The sequence below is a fragment of the Anas acuta genome, chromosome 2 (genome assembly GCF_963932015.1).
Source record: "Anas acuta chromosome 2, bAnaAcu1.1, whole genome shotgun sequence".
NCBI lineage: Eukaryota > Metazoa > Chordata > Aves > Anseriformes > Anatidae > Anas > Anas acuta.
In genome coordinates, this window is record NC_088980.1 from 54,018,625 (window position 1) to 54,040,335 (window position 21,711).

The window sequence follows — 21,711 nt, forward strand, 5'->3', positions numbered from 1 at the left end:
AACCAGTATATTATTGCAGATGGCTCTATGCTTTTTCCAGTTCTGGTAGGATTAATTAAATATTGGTTTTATTCAGCACACTTCCTTTTTCACCTTTCTAGCTATCTAGACATCTCAGTGGAGTGCATATTTAGTCAAAGCTTCGAGATTTTTTATTGAGTCTAAAATCCATATTCAGACTTGGTTTCTGAACTATATTGTGCCACTAGAATGCAGTTAAGGCTAGACCAAATATTTTATGACTTTCAAGTTCTGTAGTTTATTCTTCATAGAGAAATAATAGATGTATAACATGTTTTTAGGGTTTTATCACATATAAAGCCACCAAAATTGTTTTAATTGTAAAAGATAAAAACTCTGACATGACACTTTGTCATGTTACATTACTCAAAAGCCTTATTATAATTTTCTTGGCATTTGTATTTGAGAAGATGCAATTCTTTCATTGACCCCGATCTCCCTTTTTCTTTGATCAGCAGTAGCTTAAACTGTTCAGAGGCTTTGGAGTAAAGCTGTCCTCCATCCCACCTAATTCTTCATTGTGATGCACTGATCTTTTCCTTTTTTAGACTTTTTAACAGGCAAGGAAAGATGGTCATGAAAAAAAGTATATAAATAGTATATAAATAAATAAATATATAGCTTGAATTACTGTAAAAATGTTACTGGAAATGCTATAATGGGGAGGAAGACAGCAATCACAGCAATAAAAATAATGCAGGAGTGACAGCTGATTTTGGTCCTAGTATACATGTTCAATGTGTTTTGTGAAAATAGTTTGTATGTGAGGGGAATGACTACTATTTGTTAGCTATTTTCATTTTAATGATTTAAAGCCCAAACTGTTTTGGCACTCAGAAAGATTGGATGGCTTTTGTCACATGGGTGCTTCCTGAATTGTTTTGTGAATAAACCTTGTGAGTACTGTATTAAGGTTAGAAGTCTGGGCCCACTCGTGCAGAGGGTGGGCATGAAGGCAGATACTTTCCATGCCCATGAAGAGAATCAGTGGCCCTTGGCAGTCCAGAGGGACGGAGAGTTACTCTCTAAATGCTAAAGCATAACGCATGTAAGGCAGCACCTGTCTAGACTTCCAGTAATGCTGTAAGAGAGAGCGTTTTGACACGTAGTCCCAGGTAAGGGGGACTATTAAAAAAAAATCATCATTATATTGTTAGTTTTATTGTATTTTTAGTTCACTAGGTGCATTAGGAAAGTGAAACCAGGGAAGGATTGACAGCAGAAGCAAGTAAACAAGCTGGACTCTTCCGGGTGGAGATGGGGCACTTTCTGTTCAAATGACAAAGTGGCTAAGATTGCCAGGGTTACCGTGTTGCTGCTAATATTAGATCTTGGATATATTTTCATTTACCTCACTGAAACTGTTGGGAAGGTTGCTGCTGTTATGGTAGCAGTGATACTTGGTTGTTTTGGAAAAAGAACATCTTTAATGTTACCTACCAGTTCTCAAACTATTGCCAAAGGTTTCTCTTTTTGAGGGTAATAATTATTTCTTTCTTTCCTGTCTAATTTGCATGCTGCATCAGTTTGCTGTTGAGGGAATTCAGCATGGCTATTCAAAAGGATGGGGAGAATTCCTCTTTGAGTGTTTAACACAATAAAGTATTAGAGCAGAAGCCAGATTTGTTGGATGTCAGTATGTAATAATTTTTAAAGAGGCAGCTGTGCTCGACTCAACTGGGCAGGTACTGACAGTTCAAAGTACTAATCTAGTATATCTAACTTTATAATCTCGCTTCATATTTATGCTCAGTTGCATTTTGAACATTACAGCTTAATATGTCAAAATTCCTCAGAAGAACATTCTTCCGGAAACACTTTTCATCTGAATACTCAGTGTTTGTTAATTTTCAAGTGATTTTGAAGTAAAACTCTGTTTTAAAAATAAATGAGTAACCTGGCAGAAAATTATTTTGTTGAGAACAGCAAAATGCTGTCAAGTCTTTACTGCAAAATTACTATGTTAAAAGTGTAGATTAACACTACCATAGCAGCAGTGGACCAAATAGTGGTGACTTTGCTTCTCAAAGGGTTCACGGGAAGCTTTTTTGTTTGCTCTTATTTTTTAAATATTTTTAATTAGGTGGCACGGATAGAATACAATTTCTCCTTAACCCTCTCAGATTTTGGGCAGAGGGAATCAAGGCCTTAAATGAAAACTTGTGCCATGTTTTTTTCCAGGGGACAACTGTGTGAACCTCTGTGGCTGACACATTTTTGTGGAATCGGTAAATCAGAACACATTCAGTAAAGCTTAAGACCTCAGGGATTTTTTTCCTCAAAGGAAGTAATTAACATGTTATACTACGATGCATGCTTTTAGTGCTGTCTAGCATTGGACTAGAATAAAATGTTTGCAGTTGAAGTCTGAGATTAATCTGTGAGTTCTGTAACTGACAGTTGTGGCTCAAAGTGGTCTTTAGATTTTACTTGATTGTCCCCAGAAGCAGTATTTTGCCCTCTGTTAGGTTATACTATCACTGTAATGAACTGTTTAATGAATAAGCTTTCTCATTCGACCAGAACTGTAAGCTATTGAGTGGCAAGAGGACTTGAAATTGCTTTTTATGGATATAAACCTTTCATTGTGTAAGTAGCAGAACTGCTGTGCTGGAGGGTTGTGTGCTTGGCAGTTAACTTTCTGGGGCTTTCCAAAAATTAAAAAGTATTTTAGAATATGCTAGTGTTTCTAGATATGTCTCATTTAGTCTTAACTGTTTCAGAAAACTGGCTCTTACGTAAGACCCAGCTGGTACCTGTTATAATTTCAAGATTTGTTTCCTTGCAGTTTTTATTACAAAAGCTATTGCTTTCCTTTACCACCAAAACTTGGATAGGCTATATTTTCATGACAGATATGAACTTCCCACTTGAAAACTTTAGGATGTTTTAGGAGAATTTGTTTGCTTGCTTTTCATTTCCTTGCCTTGAATACTGGTCTGTTATGGTTGATTTTATGAAGGATCTCAGTTCTCTTCACTGGTCCGTTTATTTTCTGCCTAGTTCTGATCCTTGTAACATGCCTTATAACTTTTTTTTTTTTTTTTTTTTTTTTTGAAGAGCAGTAAGCATTTTTCAGCCTTTTAAAGTGGTATCAACGAACATGGGAATGATGCACTTTACATTACTGTTGCTTGGGAATTGCTCTTATGTCACACTATATAGCTCATCCCATATTTGTCTCCGGGAAATGGGAATTGCATAGCTTACCAGAATATACCACCTGTTTCTTTGAGTTATTTTTTAAAAATGTGTTTACCACTACTGTACGTGATGCTCTTAGCTTTTATGTAGGAGCCATAGCTTTTGTTTCTGCTGTTAGAGCTAAAGGCGGTAACAACATCTTGGATGGTACACTGAAAATCAACAGTGGCAATAATTTGGTAGCAGGTATAATCTAACCATTGCTGTGTCACAATATGTTGCTGTGGCTAGAGGCAGTGGTGAAGACTGTGTATTCCTGGAACTGGATGAATTCCCTCTTGCAATATTCATTTCCAAAAAGTGGAGCAATGCCAGCATTAGATTGCAAGCAGTTGCCTTACCAACTTTATGAAAGAATGGAAACTGAACTGCAGACACCATCATGAGTAACAACAGTTTTTTGGAAACACATAGAGACTGAGTACTATGTGTTTTGAAGGTTATGAAGTCCATCCCAGTGGAAATCCTGCCTGTTTTGTATCAGCAAGCTGAAATGTCTAGGCTTCATTAGAATTTGCTTTTGTTATCTCTATGTGATAACACAGCGTTTCATAGCATATTACTTGTAATTATTTCTAAAAGGCTGCTTCCCTTGTATTGTTCTGTATTGCTGAAGAAAACATTGAAAATACCTCCCACAGTTAAAACACAGTGCAGTACCATTTTGTTGTGTCTCTTTTGAACTGCTATAAAATTGGATACCTTTGGAACGTGCGTGTTTTATACTCAACATATATTTTAAAAGGAAAAAGGTTGTAATCTAAGTTAAAATGACCAGAGGAATATGAAAGTCAGGATTGTGATATAAGAAAGTCAGAAATACCGTAACAAAATACAGGCACTTCAAGTGCCTGTGTGTCAGCCTCCAGAAAGGGTTCCACTCTTAGAGAAACTGAAGCCTGCTAGAGTGGGTATGTTCTTTACAACATGAGAATATACTTTTTTGTGGGAAACTGAAAGGTTCCTCCTTGGTCCTCAACCCTTCAAACTACTTTAGCTTGCTGAGCAATGTGCTCCAGTGTTTTTTTCCCAAAGGATTTCTGTGAGTTTCCTGCTGGAGAGGTTACTCTGCTTTTTTTGGATGACTCTTACAGACCTTCTGTCACAGACTGAAATCAAGCATTTGCTAGATTGCTGTATATATCCTTGGGCTGCCTGATTCAAAGAGCTCTCTCTCCTTGGGCTGTATGTATTTTTGCATTAAACTGCCCTTAGTGAGGTGCAAACAATTGTCCTGCAATGGTTGGTTTTCAGTTCTAGGGACATACAAACCAAATTACAGAAAAACAAAACCAACCTTTTTATTTTTCCAAGTAGGCTGACATTTGACTTCTGTCTTTATCTTTCTGTGATGTAGAGTAGAAAAGTCTGCCATTGCTGTGTTCTAGAATCCTCCTCCTCTACAACATTGGCCTCTTCTCTGTAGTATCTATTAAAAAGAAAAAACAAACAAACAAAAAACTCCCCATTTTAACATGTTTATTATGCTTTAATATTGCTGTCATGTTATCTTTAATACTTCCCTTTGAAAGATACCTTTCCCAGATGTTAGACAGGTATTGGAAGCAGTGAAACTCGTGAGCAAGCATGGGAGTTGCACAGGGTGAAATGATGACTACAGGTAGTTTGAATTTAATAAGAATCCATTTGTATTTTAACTCACAGCATGGACTTTATGAAGCAGAGCTTCAGAAAAGATGGAACTAAAAGTTGTCTGTCCCTTCACCAGCCCTGGAGTGCTTGAAATGAAACCTAGTACAGTGAAACTCCATTAATATGAAGAAAAATTAACCAACTGTTTCAGAGTCAAATCTTAGTGCCGTTTTTTTTTGTTAAATTTTACCTGTTGTTGCTGTATAGAAGTGAGCAAGTTGTCAGTAGGAGGAAGGAAGGGAGAAGCAAAGCGTGTAGTTAAGAGGAAATGAAGTTCTCTGGTGTATTACTGAGAAAGTCTTGCTTTTTAGTCATTTGTCCTGAGAAAAGAGTTGTTGTCTGTACTGAATGCAAGTTGCTTGCAGGCTGTAGTATCTTATCAGCTAAGAGAAAGTTATGTCACGAGAAATGAAGGAAGGGAAAGGGTGCCTCTGTATACACATACGGGGTGTTTCTGTATATGCATACACACATGCACGTCTGCACATTAAAAATTTCCATGAATTTATTGTTTGTACAAAGGCTATGACTTCGCCTAACATAAATGTAACTGCACATTATTTAGAGGTTTTCCTTGGCTTCATGTTTCTCTTCACCCTTTTTCCTCAATTTTGTGAAAAGCTTAGTGAACTGTATTAGTAGTGAACTAGAATGGATAGGTTACTTAGGTCATATATTTGTTTGATGAAGATTTTTCCTTCTGCACACCCTTTGTATTCCACATAGGTTGTGGCAGAAATTGCAGTTGTTCTTACCTGTTAAAGCCGTAGCTTGGAAGAATGTGATTCATTGTAGTTAAATGGTTAAGTTGTTTGCTTTGAAATAGTAGTCTAATAGTGTCAGATTTGGACTTTGAAATGCAGCTTTGATAATATTTGGCTCATTCTTTGAAGATGGCTCTTCCTCTGGAAGATCACTTGCTTCTGTGAAAAAAAGGTGAAAAATAAGGGAAATACAAAAAAAAAGATGCATCTGGAAGTGAAAAATGTACTGACATGTAACTATAGGATATACAAGAAAATGGCCTTTTATGAAACAGTGGAGGGCACTGGTTGTGTCTCCATTAAAACAAGCGGGGATATATTTTACTTCCTTAGTGCCAGGTATCATGCCATTTGTTGACATTTTTTCTTGTTTGAGTTGACATTTATCTCATGTTGTTCAGTTACTCATTAACTCATGTGACTGGTGTTACAATTATAGGTAGTAAAATTACCCACAGATTCATTGGAGTCAGAATTCTTCATCAGAGGGATTATCTTAAATCTTCTTCCACCAGTACAGGACTTTTTCAAAGCAAAACTTGATTCTGGAAGTACCACAGTAGGAAGGTGTTTTCATTCAATACGCGTTATGTATACAAAGACAGGTGGTTTGGCTTTCAGATATTTACCTGGTTATATGTGGGTAGACTAATGTGTCTATATGCATGTGTGTATCTGGGCATGAAGGAGGTACCTATTTTTAAGAGACACACTGGGAATTCCCAGATTCTGTTTTTTCCTTTTTAATAAGTGAACATGTAGAAGTGTAGAGGCTAAATACATCTTGTTTGTGCTGAACTACTTAACTATGAAATATTATAGTCGTGTATCCAGTATCTTTTGTTCAATAATAAAAATACTATTATTGAAAGCTGACAAACTTGTTCATTGTAATTTTTTTATTTTTTTTTGCAATTAACTGTAGCTTCAGTAGGGCTCAAGAAAATCTGAAGTTTATTGTTTTGCACAGTTGTTGTACTTGTTGTATGTGTGTTTTTAAACCAATGAATGAGGTGTTTATACATTCTCTTTGGTCTCCAGATTTGTATTAAATTGAAGCCTGCGATTTTGATTTTCAGTTGTATACTTTTCCTCTGAATGCTAATTTTAGCACATCTCAAGCCTTTGCAAACCAGGAAATACAATTAGGGCAATTCATATAACCTCGACTCTGGTTGTCTGGACCTCATGATAGCCTCCCTGTGAACACGTCAGCACTTTGCTTTTAACCTGTATCTGAATTAACAGTAGAAGAACTTCTTGAAACTGCTTGGTAGAACTAAAATCAGGATACTTGACTGTTTTCGTTCATCTGAGAAGAAATATGCTATTTGTGCATGTGCATTCAGACAAAAGGTCTGTGCACATGGGCTCTTCAGTGTGTCTTGCATTAAGTCAAGTAGCTAGAAAAGAGTAGCAGCACACGCAAGTCTGGCTGTGAATAATGCATTTGAGTGGTCTGTAGCTTAGTGACAACATAGTTATAAAAGACAGTGTGCAAGGGCAAAGAGGTTGCTGTATACACTGGGAAGGGTATTATGTGACTGGTAGGCCCAGAGTGGTACTATCTCACATGGGTGTTGATCTTTGTGAAAACAAAGAAACAGTGCAAGACCTGCAACCAGAAGAAAGTAGAGTGTCTCTGTAAAGTCAGGTTAATGTACAGGCATTGTAGGCATAGTGAAACTCAGGGGAAAAATAATTACAGAACTGTCGACCCTTATGTTAACTCCCATTTTCTCACAGCCCTGTGTTTGGGTGAATTGCCTGAATAAGATGCTACAGATCTGCCAAAAAAGATCAGTAAAAGCTGTTTTTTTTTTTTTTAATTATTATTTTTTATTTATTTTAGGGACAGCAAATGTCCCTAGTGGTCTTGTGTCAGAATAAAGGGGCTTTTTCTTAGGCAGTGAGTCATCTGTAATTATCACAGCTGATTATTGAGGAGATTATAGGAGAGCTGTATTGTGGTTAGTCATGGGGAAGTAGATGATTCTTTAACAGAGTTTAACAGCAGAGAGAAGGGATAAAACAGATTATATTTATGTGATCCAGCGATGACAATTTTATTCTGCAGCAATTCCAATTATTACATGAGCGTGTAATATTTTACCTATAGCTGAGAATTAGAAGTGTATCTCTTTCACAAGTAAGGACCTGTCTGTGGAGATGCCAGCCCTTCCATGCTGGTGGTTAAAAGCTATTTCCGAGAGTTAAGACCCGAGTGGCTTGTTCTGGTGTAACCAGGTTTGCCTCTTTTTGTCTGTGCTGCATACAGGACTAGATGTGTCTTTTTTTTTTCTTGCAGTTTGTTGGTGTGGCAAGGCATGGGAGCTCTGCACCAACTCATGGCAGTCTGCAAGATTACAAACCTACCATGGTGTCCACTAGGCAGAGGGCTCACTCAGAAAAGGCTGTGGTGATGCAGGGCCTGCCCAGAGATGATGTTGTTCAGCCTGCAACTGCTGGGGGAGGGCAGCGGGGAGACTGCCTGTTTTCTGGTGGAAGGTGTGCTCACCATGGTGGCTGAGCTCAGGGAGGAGGTGGAGAGACTAAGGAGCATCAGGGCATGTGAGAAGGGGATTGCCTCGTGCAGTTAACTCCCTTGCATGTCAGAGAGAAGCATGCCAGGGGATGCCCTCCAGAGAGTGGTGGAGCCCCTGCACTATCACTGTCAGGCAGAGGGAGGGAACCAAAAAGATGAGGAGGGTTGGAAGCAAGTCCCTGTTCAATGTTACAGGCAACCCCCCTCCCTACCTAACTCGCTTCCCCAGGTGCCCCTCCGTAATAGGATTGAGGCCCTGGATCTTGAAGGAGAGGTTGGTGAGGATGTGGAAGAAAGCCCGCCTATGAGGTCACGTAGGCAGTCAACAGCGTGCCTCAAGACTGCCTCCAGTCAGAAAGAATGAAGGGTAATAGTAGTAGGAGATTCCCTTCAGAGAGGAACAGAGGGCCCAGTATGCAGAGTTGATGCTCATCGTAGGGAAGTCTGAAGTCTACCTAGAGCCTGGATATAAGATATCACTAGGACGCTCCCCAGCCTGGTGCACTTGACAGACTACTACCTGCTACTGATCTTCCAGATAGGCGGGGAGGCAGCTGCATCCCGTAGTTTGAGGGGAATGAAGAAAGACTTCAAGGCTTTGGGATGGTTGGTGAGAGAGTCTGGGGCACAAGTTTTCTCTTCCCTCCTTCCAATTTGGGGTGATGATGTGGGACAGAATAGAATAGTCCATAAATGCTTGCCTACGTGACTCATGCTACAGGTAGGGCTTTGGGTTCTTTGATAATGACTGGTTTTGTAAGACCCCAGGCCTGACAGTAATATGCGTGAAAGCTTTATCTCACAGGGGCAAAAGGGTTCTGGGACAGGAATTAGCAGGGCTTGTTTGGAGAGCTTTAAACTAGATTCAGAGGGGGATGGGGTTGTAGCTGGGCTTGCACCAGTGGGGCAGTGTTCTAGCATTAATGAAGACTGGGAGGCCTCCCATCCCCGTAGGGTGAAATTGGCGTGCTCAGCTCACTCCCTGAAGTGCCTGTCCACCAATGCACGTAGCACTGGGAATAAGCAGGAGTTAGAAATCCATGTTCAGTCAGGAGATTATGATCTGGTGGCAATTACAGACACGTGGTGGGACAGCTCACAGAAATGGAATGTGGTCATGGATGAGTATGTCCTTCTCAGGAAAGACAGGCCAGCAAGGCAAGATGCTGAAGTTGCTTTTTACATGAGAGAGCAACTACGTGTATTGAGTACCATCCAGGGGTGGATGAGGAGTGAGTTGAGAGTCTTGGGTGAGAATTAAGGGGCAGGCTGGCATGGCGGATACTGTTGTGGGTGTCTATTACAGGCAACCTGATCAGGATGAGGAAGTTTACGAGGCCTTCTACAGGCAGTTGATAGCAGCTTTGCAATTACAGGCCTTGGTTATTGTGGGAGATTTCAACTACCCTGACATTTGCTGGAAGGCCTACTCAACCAGCCATCTGCAGTCCAGGAGGTTCCTCCAGTGCATTGGTGATAACTTCCTGGTGCAAATGGTGGATGTGCCAACTGGAAGAGGAGTGATGCTGGATCTTGTCCTCACTAACCAGAAGGGACTGGTTGAAGTGGTGAAGGTTGAGGTTGGTCTTGGTTACAGCAACCATGAGATGGTGGAGTTCAGGATCTCATGTGGCGGGAACAGAATACTGAGCAGCATTGCAGCCCTGGACTTCAGGGAGGCCAACTTTGGCCTTTTCAAGCAATTACTAGGGGAAATCTCATGGGCAGGGTACTTGAAGGTAAAGGGGCCCAAGATAGTTGGTTAGCATTCAAGCACTGCTTCTTTGAAGCTCAGGATCAGAGCATCTCAACAGGTAGGAAGTCAAGAAAGGGAGCCAGGAGCTCTTCATGGTTAAACAGAGAACTGCTGGGCAAACTCAAGTGGAAGAGGAGAGTCTAGAGATCATGGAAGGAGGGGCACGCCACTTGGGAGGAATATAAGACTGTTGTCAGAGGATGTAGGGATCCAACTAAGAAAGCTAAGGCCTCCTTAGAATTAAACCTTGCAAGAGGGGTCAGGGACAACAAGCTTCTTCAAATACATTTCAGATGGGTGCAAGCTGGAATGTAGGAGGTTCCACTTAAATATGAGGCAAAACTTTTCACAGTGAGGGTGACAGAACACTTGAACAGGCTGCCTGGGGAGCTGGGTTGTGTAGTCTCCTTCTCTGGAGACATTCAAAACTTGCCTGGACGTGTTCCTGTGTGATCTGATCTAGGTGTTCCTGCTCTGGCAGGGGGATTGGACTAGTTGATCTTTCAACATCCCTTCCAATCCCTAACAATTTGTGATTTTGTGATACTTTTTTATTAAGGATTATAAATGACGTGTATGCTCCTGCTCTGTAAACCACTCCATGTACTGTGCCTTGAGAGCTGATAGGACAGGTCAATTCCTTAGAGAAAATTCTCTTTGTAGTTCAGGTGTTGTCATAGAGTTTTCGGCTCCCTGCTGCTGTCTGAGAGGTGAGCCTGTCCAGGAGAGCTTAAGTGTGAAATTGGACATATTAAAAGAAATTGCTTTCCTTGGGGTTAATCTCAAGGTATTTGTTAAAGTGAGCATACTTGATTTCTATTACTGAAGCTCATCTAAATGGCGTAAATTGATGAGCCACAGTCATTCAATTATATGTGTGATGTCTGAGGGTGCCTGCTGTATGGGCTCCCCGTACATGTACAGTGAAACGAATATTTGCTTTCCCTAGATTGTTACGTAATCCTAGTTGCATGCTTTTCCTTGCTTTCTTTTTGTTTTTGAATATTCAGAGTTCTTTTTGTGATGTATATAGAACATGTTAAGAAGTGTTTTAACTTCAGGGAACTCTACATATTTATTCATATGAAGTTAACTTGTTGCTGTATATATTGTATGAATGTAAGTATTTTCAGGTGAGAGAGAACATAATATATATTTACTTGCCTCAAAGCCGATGTGACTGCTTGCAGTCTTATGTCTCTGGGTCTTTGGAGCCAAGTTTATGAAATTATGTTAGTCCACAAAATACCTGTTCTACTTGCCCTGCTTAGCCCACATCCCATAACAAAATTTAGCACAAATTAAAGATAATGGGAATTATTGATTTCTAGACTCATTAAAAAGCAGAATAGTTCCTTACTAATTAAAACTGAGATGATCTTGGAAGAATGCTGCAAAGGCTGGGTAGTGGTGGTGAAAAAAGCCATTCATGCTTCCCTGCATATGTAACGTGAGGGAAGGAATTACCCTTGAACCTTTTTCACTGCTTACAGTATGTCAGCAAAGCACGTGATATTTTTTAACTATTGTGGGAGATGAGGGGAAGCAATGTAGCCAAGATCAGCCAAAGACACTCCTGTTCTGCACTTGGTCTGCTTAGTGCCCCTTTGACTCTGCCTAGATTTGACAGTGTTTGAGGGATCTCAGTAAACAGATTTAGGTTGTTTGCAGAAGAAGAAATTTTTTTTTCCTTATTTTATTACTGTTTTTTGTTCTAGGTGGTGACACCTTGCTTTCTTCAGAGCAACTACGAACTGGTAAGTATTGTTGGCACTAGCGATATCCATCAGGTTTTGTTAGGTTATTGCTATAGCTGTCTATAATTTCTTCAGGACTGTACCATCCACTTTCCTCTTTGAGTGCACAGCAAATAAAAGGTCTAATCTTGAAGCTTATTAGGGTGTGCCCTATCCCATGAAGCAGTTGGGTTATTTTACTGAGCGTTTTGTAAGGCATTTAAGGATTTGCTAGATTAAGTGTTTTCTGCTGTTCAGGATTCTTCCTAAAATGAACTCGTTGATATGTCCATGATGCAGTGACTTGATGTAGTTATCCTTACTACCTTATTTCCTTTTGTCTGTGTGTGTAAAAAACAAACAAAACAACAATAAAAACATACACCAAACACTTAAACACACAAATCAGGAAACCCACAAACCATTAATTGTTTTAACGTGTAGATGTCTCATATCAGTTTGAAAGTACAAACAGGATCCTTTGGTTGGGGCCTATATTTTATTTTGTTTTGTTTTTTGGTGGTGGAAGTGAGGAAGTTAATCCATGGTTGCTCAGGATAGGAATTAAAAAAAAAAAAGACAGGCCTTTTCAGGTGGGAGTAATTGAATTTGGTTATTTTTAGCTCCCATTAAATACTTCTGGAGGATGTTATGTAACTGTGATTTATTGAACCAGTGCTGCCACCTGCTAGTATCATTTCTAGAACTAGGCAGTCAACAGCTGATTTCCCAGTGTTGGCTGAGAACTCTGTATTGTAGTTATGTGATGCAGCCATTGGTAGTTAGGGATTCTACATCTCATTTCTGCCTTGATATGTGAATTCGGCAAGTCACTTCGCACATTTTTTGTGTCTTGATTTCCTTCCTGGCAAAATACAGGTAAAGATGTTATCTAAAAAGGTACTGTGAAAGCGTTGGTTCATTCTTTTCTTAATTATTGTCTTTTAAAAGAAAGGCTGGAAAACAAAATCAGCGATTCATAGTATTATTAGTAATGTGAATACGAATGTATAGAAGGTCCGTCCTCATTTTGACCTGCCTCTTCTATGAACTAACACATATGACAGTCTGAGGATTCTGTATGGCACTACTGCTAAAATTGAAAGGAGAAAAGCAGCCCTTTCTTATGTCTGCAGCTCACAGTATTAGATGTATATTGTCAACTGTGGTTGCTCATTGTTTTGTGTTGTGTACACAACCTAAATATTGGTTATAACAGGGAAAATTTGTCATTGTGGTTCAGCAACAATTTTAAACCTGCAGCAACTTGTGGAATATATTACCAGTCATTACCATCAATAACTCCAGTTGGACATGTTTTATGTGAAAAATGAACATGGGGCAGTGCTGGTTAGTCTGGGTCTAGTGGGTTTATGTGACACAGTTTTGTTAGAGTAGGGGCTACAGGGATGGCTTCTGCGAGAAGAATCCAGAAGCTGCCCCATGTTAGATAAGGGCCCTGCTGTGGGCCAGAGCCAAGCCAGTAAGTGATCTTGTTTGTGTCTCTGTGAGAGCATATTTAAGAAGGGAAAAAAAAAAAAAAAAAAAACAACAAACACCAGAACTGCTCCATAAGAGCAGCTGGGAGAGCGAGGAGGGAGAAACAGCCTTGCAGACACCAAGGTCAGTGAAGAAGGAGGGGGAGGAGGTGCTCCACGTGCCAGAGCAGAAGTTCCACTGCAGCCTGTGGAGAGGCCCCTGGTGGAGCAGGCTGTCCCCTTGCAGCCTATGGAGTACCATGGTGGAGCAGACTTCCACGCTGCAGCCCGTGGAGGAATCCCCAGTGGAGCAGGTGGATGTGGCCTGAAGGAGGCTGCAGCCTGTGGAGAGCCCCTGCTGGAGCAGATTTTGGGCCGGAGCTATAGCCTGTGGGGAGGGGACCATACTGGAGCAGGTGACCTGTCAGGAGCTGCAGACTGTGTGGAACCCAAGCTGGAGCAGTTTGCTCCTGATGGATGGACTCCATGGTATAGACCCATATTTGGAGCAGTTCTTGAAGAGCTGCTGCCTGCGGGCAGCCCTCGCAGGATCAGTTTGGGAAGGATGGCATCCCATGGGAGGGACCTCGCACTGGAGCAGGGTCAGAGAGTGACCGTGAAGGAGCGGTGGAAGAGAAGTGCTATAGACTGACTACAACCCCCAGTGCTCTGTTCCCCAGAGCCACTCGGGGGGAGGAGGTGGAAGAAGGTGGATAGGGGAAGGTGTTTTTAGTTTCTTTCCTTTGTTTCTCATTTATCTGGTAACAGGCAATAGATTTTACTAATCTCCCTACTCTGAATCTGTTTTGCTCGTGACAATAATTGTTGAGTGATCTCCCTGTCCTTATCTCAACCCTTGAGCCCTTTTCATCGTATTTTCTCCCCCTTTCCCTTTGAGGTGGGGGAGTGGACGAGCAGTTGTGGTGGAGCTCAGCTGCCCACCTGAGTAAAACCACCACAGTGGGCCCAAAGTACTCTGTGACCTGCTGGTGGTTGAGCAGTACTGATGGAGAAAGTGGCCTAACCAGTTTTAGTTTACTGACAAAGATGAAGCCAGAGATTTATTTGGTCTCTGAATTAAACATTTACTAGTTCTAGGAAAAAAAAAAAAACACAATAATTGGAATTCTGTTTAATATTATTGCAGGCAAAACTGTAGGTGAAATATATTTTCAGAGCTGGCAACTGTTTGAAGATACTTTCCTTAGAGTGCAAGAGGAATTATGTAATCCATAATTACATATGGAAATGCTATTTCCATATGTAATAAATCAAGCAGAGAAGATAGGAAACTGGCATGGCAGAACAAGGCACTGCTGGTCAAATTTACGCAAAAAAAGGAAACGCACAGATGGTCAAAACAGGGCCACGTGCCCTAGTAAGAGTATAGAAACATTGTCTGGATGTGCAGGATCAGGAAAGCCAAGGCATTGACAGAACTAAACTTTGTGAGGGATGCAAAGAATAACAAGAAGGGGTTCTGCACGTACATTGGCTGCAAAAGAAAGTCTAAGGAGAGCATACCACCTCTGACAAATGAAGGCAGACAACTGGTAACTACAGATGTGGAGAAGGCTGAGGTACTTAACAACTTCTTTGCCCTGGTCTTCACTGGTGGTCAGGCTGCCCACATCTCTTGAGTCCCCAGACCTCTAGCTGGGGGCTGGGTGAGCAGAGTCCCTCCCACTGTAAGAGGGTCAGTGTTGCGGTCAGTGGTTCTATGTCCAAGTGGAGGCTGGTGACAAGTGGTGTTCCTCGGGGTCTGTCTTGGGTCCGGTACTGTTTAATATCTTTATCAACGATGCAGACAATGGAATCCAGTGTATGTTCAGCAAGTCTGCAGATGACACCAAGCAAAGTGGTGCCGTTGATAGCAAAGAAGGAAGAGATGCCGTTTAGAGGGACCAGGACAGGTTGGCGAAGTGTGCCTATGTGAACTGCATAAGGTTCAACAAGTCCAAGTGCAGGGTGCTGCACCTGGGCTGTACTCATCCAAGACATGAGTACAGGCAGGGAGAAGAACTCATTCAGAGCAGCCATGTGGAGAAAGATTTGGGGGTTCTGGTGGACAAAAGGCTTGACGTGAGCCAGCAGTGCATGCTTGTAGCCCAGAAGGCCAACTGCATCTTGGCCTTTACCTGGCTTCTTCCAACACACATCAAAAGAGGCATGACCAGCAGGTTGAGGGATGATTGCCCCCCTCCGCTCTGCCCTTGTGAGGCCTCACCTGCACTACTGCATCCAGGTTCAGGGTCCCCAGCGCAAGGAAGATGTGGACCTGTTAGAACAAGTCCAGAGGAGGGCCATGAAGATGATCAGAGGGCTGGAGCACCTCTCCTACGAAGAAATGCTGAGAAGCTGGAGATGTTCAGCTTGGAGAATAGAAGGCTCCAGCGAGACGTCATTGTGGCCATTCAGTACTTAAAGGGCTCTTATAAAAGGGATGGAGAAGGACTCTGCTTGGGTAGACAATGATAGGGTAAGAGGGAATGCTCTTAAACTAAAAGACGATAGATGTAGATTACACATGAGGAGGAAATTCTTCACTGTAAGGGTAGTGAGGCACTGGAACAGGTTGCCCAGAGAAGTTGTGGATGCCCCATCCCTGAAGGTGTTCAAGACAAGGTTGTATGGGGTAACCTGATTTGGTGGGTGGCATCCTTGCCTATGACGGGGGGATGGTACTAGATGATTTTTGAGGTCCTTTCTGACCCAAGCCGTTTTATGATTCTGTTTTCATTATATACTTATTACTGACAGTGAGATTGACTGGTGTGTTTTTTTTTGCTTTTGATGTGACATAGCACAACACCTAATCTAAGAATGCAACTGTCTGTTTAGTGAAGAGTTCTGTTGTTCTGAAGTAGGATCACCATATTAGCCATAAGCAAGTTTCCTGTATTTTGACTGTAGAATACTGAGAACATGAAGGACAAGTAGTTGAGATCTTTGGATAATCAGGAAGGGCAGTACCATGGTCAAAGTAACTAAAATGTTTCTGCATTGCAACTCTCTACTGAAACGTGGATTTGTCCTCATTCACTCCAGACAAGGAATGCCAACCTTTTAGTTCTCATATAAATAAGCAATACATATGCCCACTCTAAATTACTGCTACATATGATTAGCCACTTGCCTGTATTGCTGCTCCTAATGTGGGTTATAGCAAGAAGTGTAGTTAAACTCTCAGTGTCATGGCTGCTGGGAGACTGTTGAAGACAGATGAAATTCACAGATGCTCTTTTTCTTCAGAATGTGGATTCAATTGATTATTTTCAGCTTGGATGTCTGTTTCCAAAGCAATCCTTTCTTTTCATTTCTCATGAGCCACGTAGCTTGAAGTTTTGTAAGGACATCAGGACCCTCGTATACTAACCCAATGCAGCTGCTAGGAACTTCACGTGCTAAAATATAAACAAGCTGCTATGTGTTCAAATACTACTTGCTTGATGTTGTCACATACAGTCTTTAGTCCAAAGAAAGGGGGATGATTTTAGTCCTACTTTACTAATTCAAATCAAGTATCTAGCAAAATAAGAGCTATTCTGATGCCCTTCATTTTATTTCATGGGTTACTTGTGGCTATAGACTTTCATTGCAGAGATGTGTAGGAAGACTGAAAGATTTAAATAAATAAATAAATGAAAATGCTGCGGGCACTGTTTTTGTATCCAAAAACTGAATGAACCTATGTAACAGTTCTCCTAAAATTTCTTAAAAATCAAAGTTGGCAACTCTGTTTAAATGGACTTTCTGGAACTGTTGGATCTTATTTTTGAAGGATAGAAAATAAGATCAACACACTTCCAAAAAAATCAACATTTTAAAATAAAAAGAATCCTAACAAGTACATGTTTTCTTAAATCTCGTTTCTAATACTACAAAAAGAAGGGAAGGGATAGGTCCTAACCTTGAAACTCCAACTTCTTTTCATTTTACTTATTATTTTAAAAATATAAAAATAAAAGAAAAGCCAAAGAAAGGTTATTATTTTGAGGTCCTTTTTTGATTCTGGGAAGTATTCCATGACAGTTTAAGGTGCAGCAAGAGAGTAGTAAGTTTGTTTCCTCTACTGATTTTTTTTTCATCCTGTATGGCATGTACCTTTAAAAAGAATATAGGAAATGAAATCTTAATTCCTTAGAGGTCCATCACATGTCCTGCTCCATGTCTTGCATTAATGAAATGTGATGTGAAGGCCTGAACCTCTTAACATAATATAGATTCTTATCTTAAATTGACTCTGTCTGTTGAATGGTCCTTATCACTGCATGACATCTCAGTTTTAAGGCAGAGTTAAGTAGAGATCTTTACCAGAGAAATTTCATGTTTAACCTCTACACCCTATTTTTTCTTTTCTTTTTTTTTTTTAAACTGCTTGTCAAGTTCTTCATAGCTGTAGTGCTGCCATTTAAACATCACATTCCATAATGAGCTGTTGCAATATGGAAAGGAAAAGAGGACACTTTCCCAGCTACCTATCTTTAATTGTGACATCATTTAAAACTGAATTTTATTTAACTATCTTGCTACAGTGGAAGCTCAGTCATTTTGATAAAAATTGGGGAGGGTGGAGAGGGAAGGGGGGATTCTAGTTTTCTTTTTTTGGTTTGTTTGTTTTGCTTAGTTCTGTTCCTTGTTGAAGAAGTGAGTGGTGGCATCACAAAGGCAGCTAGGTGCCTTCATACTAATTACGTTATCTCAGTTTTACTTGAGATGTGAGGTAGTGTAGAGACTGATACCTTCGCTTGTAAGTGAAGTGTGGCAACATTTTCTAAGAAGAATTTTCTAAGCAGTGAATTTTAGTGAAAATGCATAATGATACAAAGGAGAAAAAAATGAAACAAGCATATATGGGGAAAAGAAAGGAGAACAGAAAACAGGAAGATTCAGTATTGTAGCAGTTTGAAAGAAAATAAGTTCCTTTTAGCAAAACCCTCCTGTTCTTTTTTACCATGGTGACTGTTGAGTGCAGTCCTCCCCAGATGCTTTGACTGAGAAAGGTCAGTAGACATAATAAAGTGTATTTTTATCCTTATCACATTCATTTCCTTTTTACATGCATCTTCACAGAAAAAAAAAAAAAGTGAAGCAGTCTGTTCTTCCCATGGAGCACAGCCCATTTCCTGTTAATGTGAGCTTGCAAAAGATTTTCTGAGAAATCTGAGGCTGAATTACCATATGTGCTGTTGGGAAGGCCTGGCCGTGTAGATGGAGGATTGCAGGATTGCATTCTCCAGTTTCATTTTAAGTGGGATCTAAGTACTAGAAAATACAAGATTGTTAACTTGGGTTAAGCAGGTATAACCTTCAGATATCCTGCAATATAGTGACAATGACTAAGCGGAACTGGGAATTGATACATGCAACTACTTTGCTCTGCCAGCTGCAGTTTTGGTTTTTGGCTTAAATCAGTAAAAGCTTCACTGGAAAATTGAATCAAGTGGGTTTGACTTGTGGTATATTTCTGTAACTTACGGCTAATTCATTTCTGGGTTATCTTTTTTTCTTTTTCTTTCTTCTTTCAGGCAGGAGAATAGAAATCTTAGGTGTGGAAAACTAGAAAAATAAACATTTACTGGGACTCTTTTCCCCATTTACTGCATCTAAACTTTAGCTCACAGAACTGATGAAATGTACACAAACCCAGCACGATACACGTAGCAGGCATGATTTGGTGGAGATAAAGGACACACAGCCTAGCAGACACCCTTGTTGCTATCATCTTCCTGGTCTCCCTTCCTCAGTCTCACAAGAACAGTTCTTCCAGCAAGTGTTCCATGCTGTAACTCATGAAAATGGCTGTACATCATGGAAAGAGGAATGCAAAAGTACCGTGTTGTTCTGTAGTTTGTTGATAAAGGATGGGAGTATTTGGTGGAGGGCTTTTTTTTTTTTATTTTTCCTGTTCATTTCCTGCTTTGACACTGTCCAGGCCCATAATGCCTGTGTCCCCATGAAAAGAAATAAGTGGACATTGGAGAAACCTTTATGGAAATAACATTTCTCTGCTTTTGGTAATATAGCTTTGCTGAACCGATGAGTAAGCAAAGGTGCAGTGATTTTTTTTTAAACATGGCTTTTTCTTGCTATTCAGTGTTGCCTTATTAAGATTTGAGCTGAGATTTTTCTTCCTTTCTTTCAGATTTGTTAACTAATAAGCTTTTTATTTTTCTTGATTCGTTGGTGCCATATTCTCCCAGTGCCATAGGAAGCAGAAGCAGGGACTGATGAGACACCTTTGTGACAAAACCTGTGAGCTGCTGTCTGAATTGAAGCACTTGACTTGATTATTTTTCAAATGTTTTTGAATTTATGGATCTCCAGAAGGGTTTGATGTGGGCAACTCTATCTTGCATTTATATGGTTTTTATTTTTTATTCTTATGTTTCAGGTGCTTATTAGTTTAAGACCATGGACCACATGGGTCTGCAAAGTAGGGGATAAAAAAAAGAAGTTTAAAGGGCAGTCAATGACTTGTTCATAAATATATTAGCTGTAAAAGGGACAAAGAATCAGACTGAATACAAAAAAAAAAATATATCAAAAAATAATTAAAAGTAGTACTTCTGATTTGAGCTGTGCACTGTATATGAGATTCAAAAACCAGTCATTACGTTTGCCAGGAGGGAGAGTGCATGTTGCTTGCTTGCTTGCTTGCTTATTTTCTCCAAACTGATTCCTAACCTTCCTGCTGAATATGGTACTCCGGGAGAGCAGAACCATCTGCTTTCCAGAAATGTGATGTTATACACCATGCCAGCTAAATCCAGCAGCATGATGTTCTTGCAAGGCATAATACGCGTCTTTCTTCCTTCCCAGCTTTATTTCAGCTACAGGGAAATTAAATGTGTTATCTGTGTTTCAAACTCCTCAGTGTCATTAGTTTTAAGTTGTCATAGAAACTTTTCAAGTTTGTTTGACTTTACTAAGCAGCAAATAGGTTGTGTTTGACAATGCTGTAAAAGGAAAATGCATGCTCCAGAGTAGGTTTGTTCTGTTCTGCATAATTTTCTTGTTTCACATGTGGTTTGTCGTGAGAGTGACAGATCTCATGTCCCTTGTAAGTCTGCTTTTAATTAATCTTTGAAAATGCTTTGTCTACATTGGAATATGTAAAATGAAAGAAGGGTAGACATCCCTGAAGAGCATTCCAGCCAAACATTTATATATATATACATATATATATATTTTTTTTTTTCTTTGTTTCTGTACGACTGAGTACCACAGCACAATGGAGGACTGGTAATCTGTCTTTCAGAAGGAAACAACAAATTCAGTACAATTAATTTCAAAATTAAATTTTCTAATATTCATTAATTTTAAAAAGCACAGCTATGCATGGACTCCCTGTTTTCAGACAGAACTGTGAAGCAAATGAGTATGATCCTCTATGTTAAATTATGATGCTTTGTCCAATTATTTTATCATATAGCAGTGGGTCATGTTTGTTCATTGCTTAACTAATGTTCAGTCTCTAGGATGCCATTCAATTTTAGTTCACTGTTACGTCAGAAGTCATCTTGATCTAATTTGCTTTATGTTAATGTTTTCACATTAATAACAAAACGAGACCTAATGAGGTACTTTAGCTTGCAGTCATGTTTTCCATGTGATGGTGCAGGTCTTTTGCCTATTGCACCATGTTTTCTGAGTGGGAAAGAACTGAGGAACTGGAAATGGTGTACCTGAAATGAATAGGACTCAAGTCCTGTCGAATTATATGGAGAAAATTGGAATAGGAAGATGTGGGAAGGAGGGGGAGGACTTTCACAGTTTTGGCATTGAGTTTTTAAGATCATAAGATTTTGCTTTTTTTGTTAGATAGGAGTTTATTTTCTTTTCCTTGCTGTGGTGGAATCTTTGTGAGGGAAAAAATGAACATCAGTGATCTGCCAAAAAAAACAGTTGACAATTGAAAAGCTGCAGCTCTGTGTCAAAGCATTGTTCTTGCAGCAGGTCTTGGAGTCACACTTTCAGTTGGTAATGCTACTGATGTCTGCATGGGGGAGTTGTGTGGCCATGTGAGTATGTTGGAGTACTTGTCAACACATACGCTGGGGTACCCATCTTGGGCAAATGCCGGTATTCCTAGGATGGGAAAACATGTTCCTGAGTGTGTATGTGCTGCTTGAAATTTTATTTTTAACATCTACCAAGCTGTCAGTTACTTCACTGTCCTTAAGTTGGTCGACAAGGTGGTTCAGCAGAAAGAATCATTGACTGTTTTGTACAACATCTGGTTCTAGCCCCCCTGCTGTGGGCAGGGGCACCCTCAAAGCCCCAGCCCATCTGACCTTGAACACTGCCAGGGATGGAGCATGCACAGCTTCACTGGGCAACCTGTTCCAGTATCTAACCACCATTGTAGTAAATGATTTCATATGATTAGTTTAAAATGACCATCTTTTAGTGTAAAACTGTTACCACTTGTCCTATTACTACAGTCCCTGACAAAGAGTCTCTCCCTGTCTTTTCTTGTAGGCCCCCTCTATTGAAAGGCCGCAATAAGGCCTCCCCAGAACCTTCTATTCTCTAAGCTAAATAATCCCAA

At 40.2% G+C, this 21,711-nt stretch overlaps 1 protein-coding gene across 8 annotated transcripts in view; it reads left to right on the forward strand.

Moving 5' to 3' along the window:
- The window catches only part of TNS3 (tensin 3), a 247,068-nt gene that overhangs the window by 87,413 nt on the left and 137,944 nt on the right, over nt 1-21,711 (forward strand). For 7 of the 8 annotated variants that reach the window (XM_068674803.1, XM_068674804.1, XM_068674811.1 and 4 more), the window contains one exon: nt 11,662-11,700. The exons of the other annotated variant lie outside the window; for it this stretch is intronic. In XM_068674803.1, the coding sequence (XP_068530904.1) occupies nt 11,662-11,700 (39 nt within the window). The remainder of the gene's footprint in view (nt 1-11,661; nt 11,701-21,711) is intronic. 8 annotated transcript variants of the gene reach the window in all.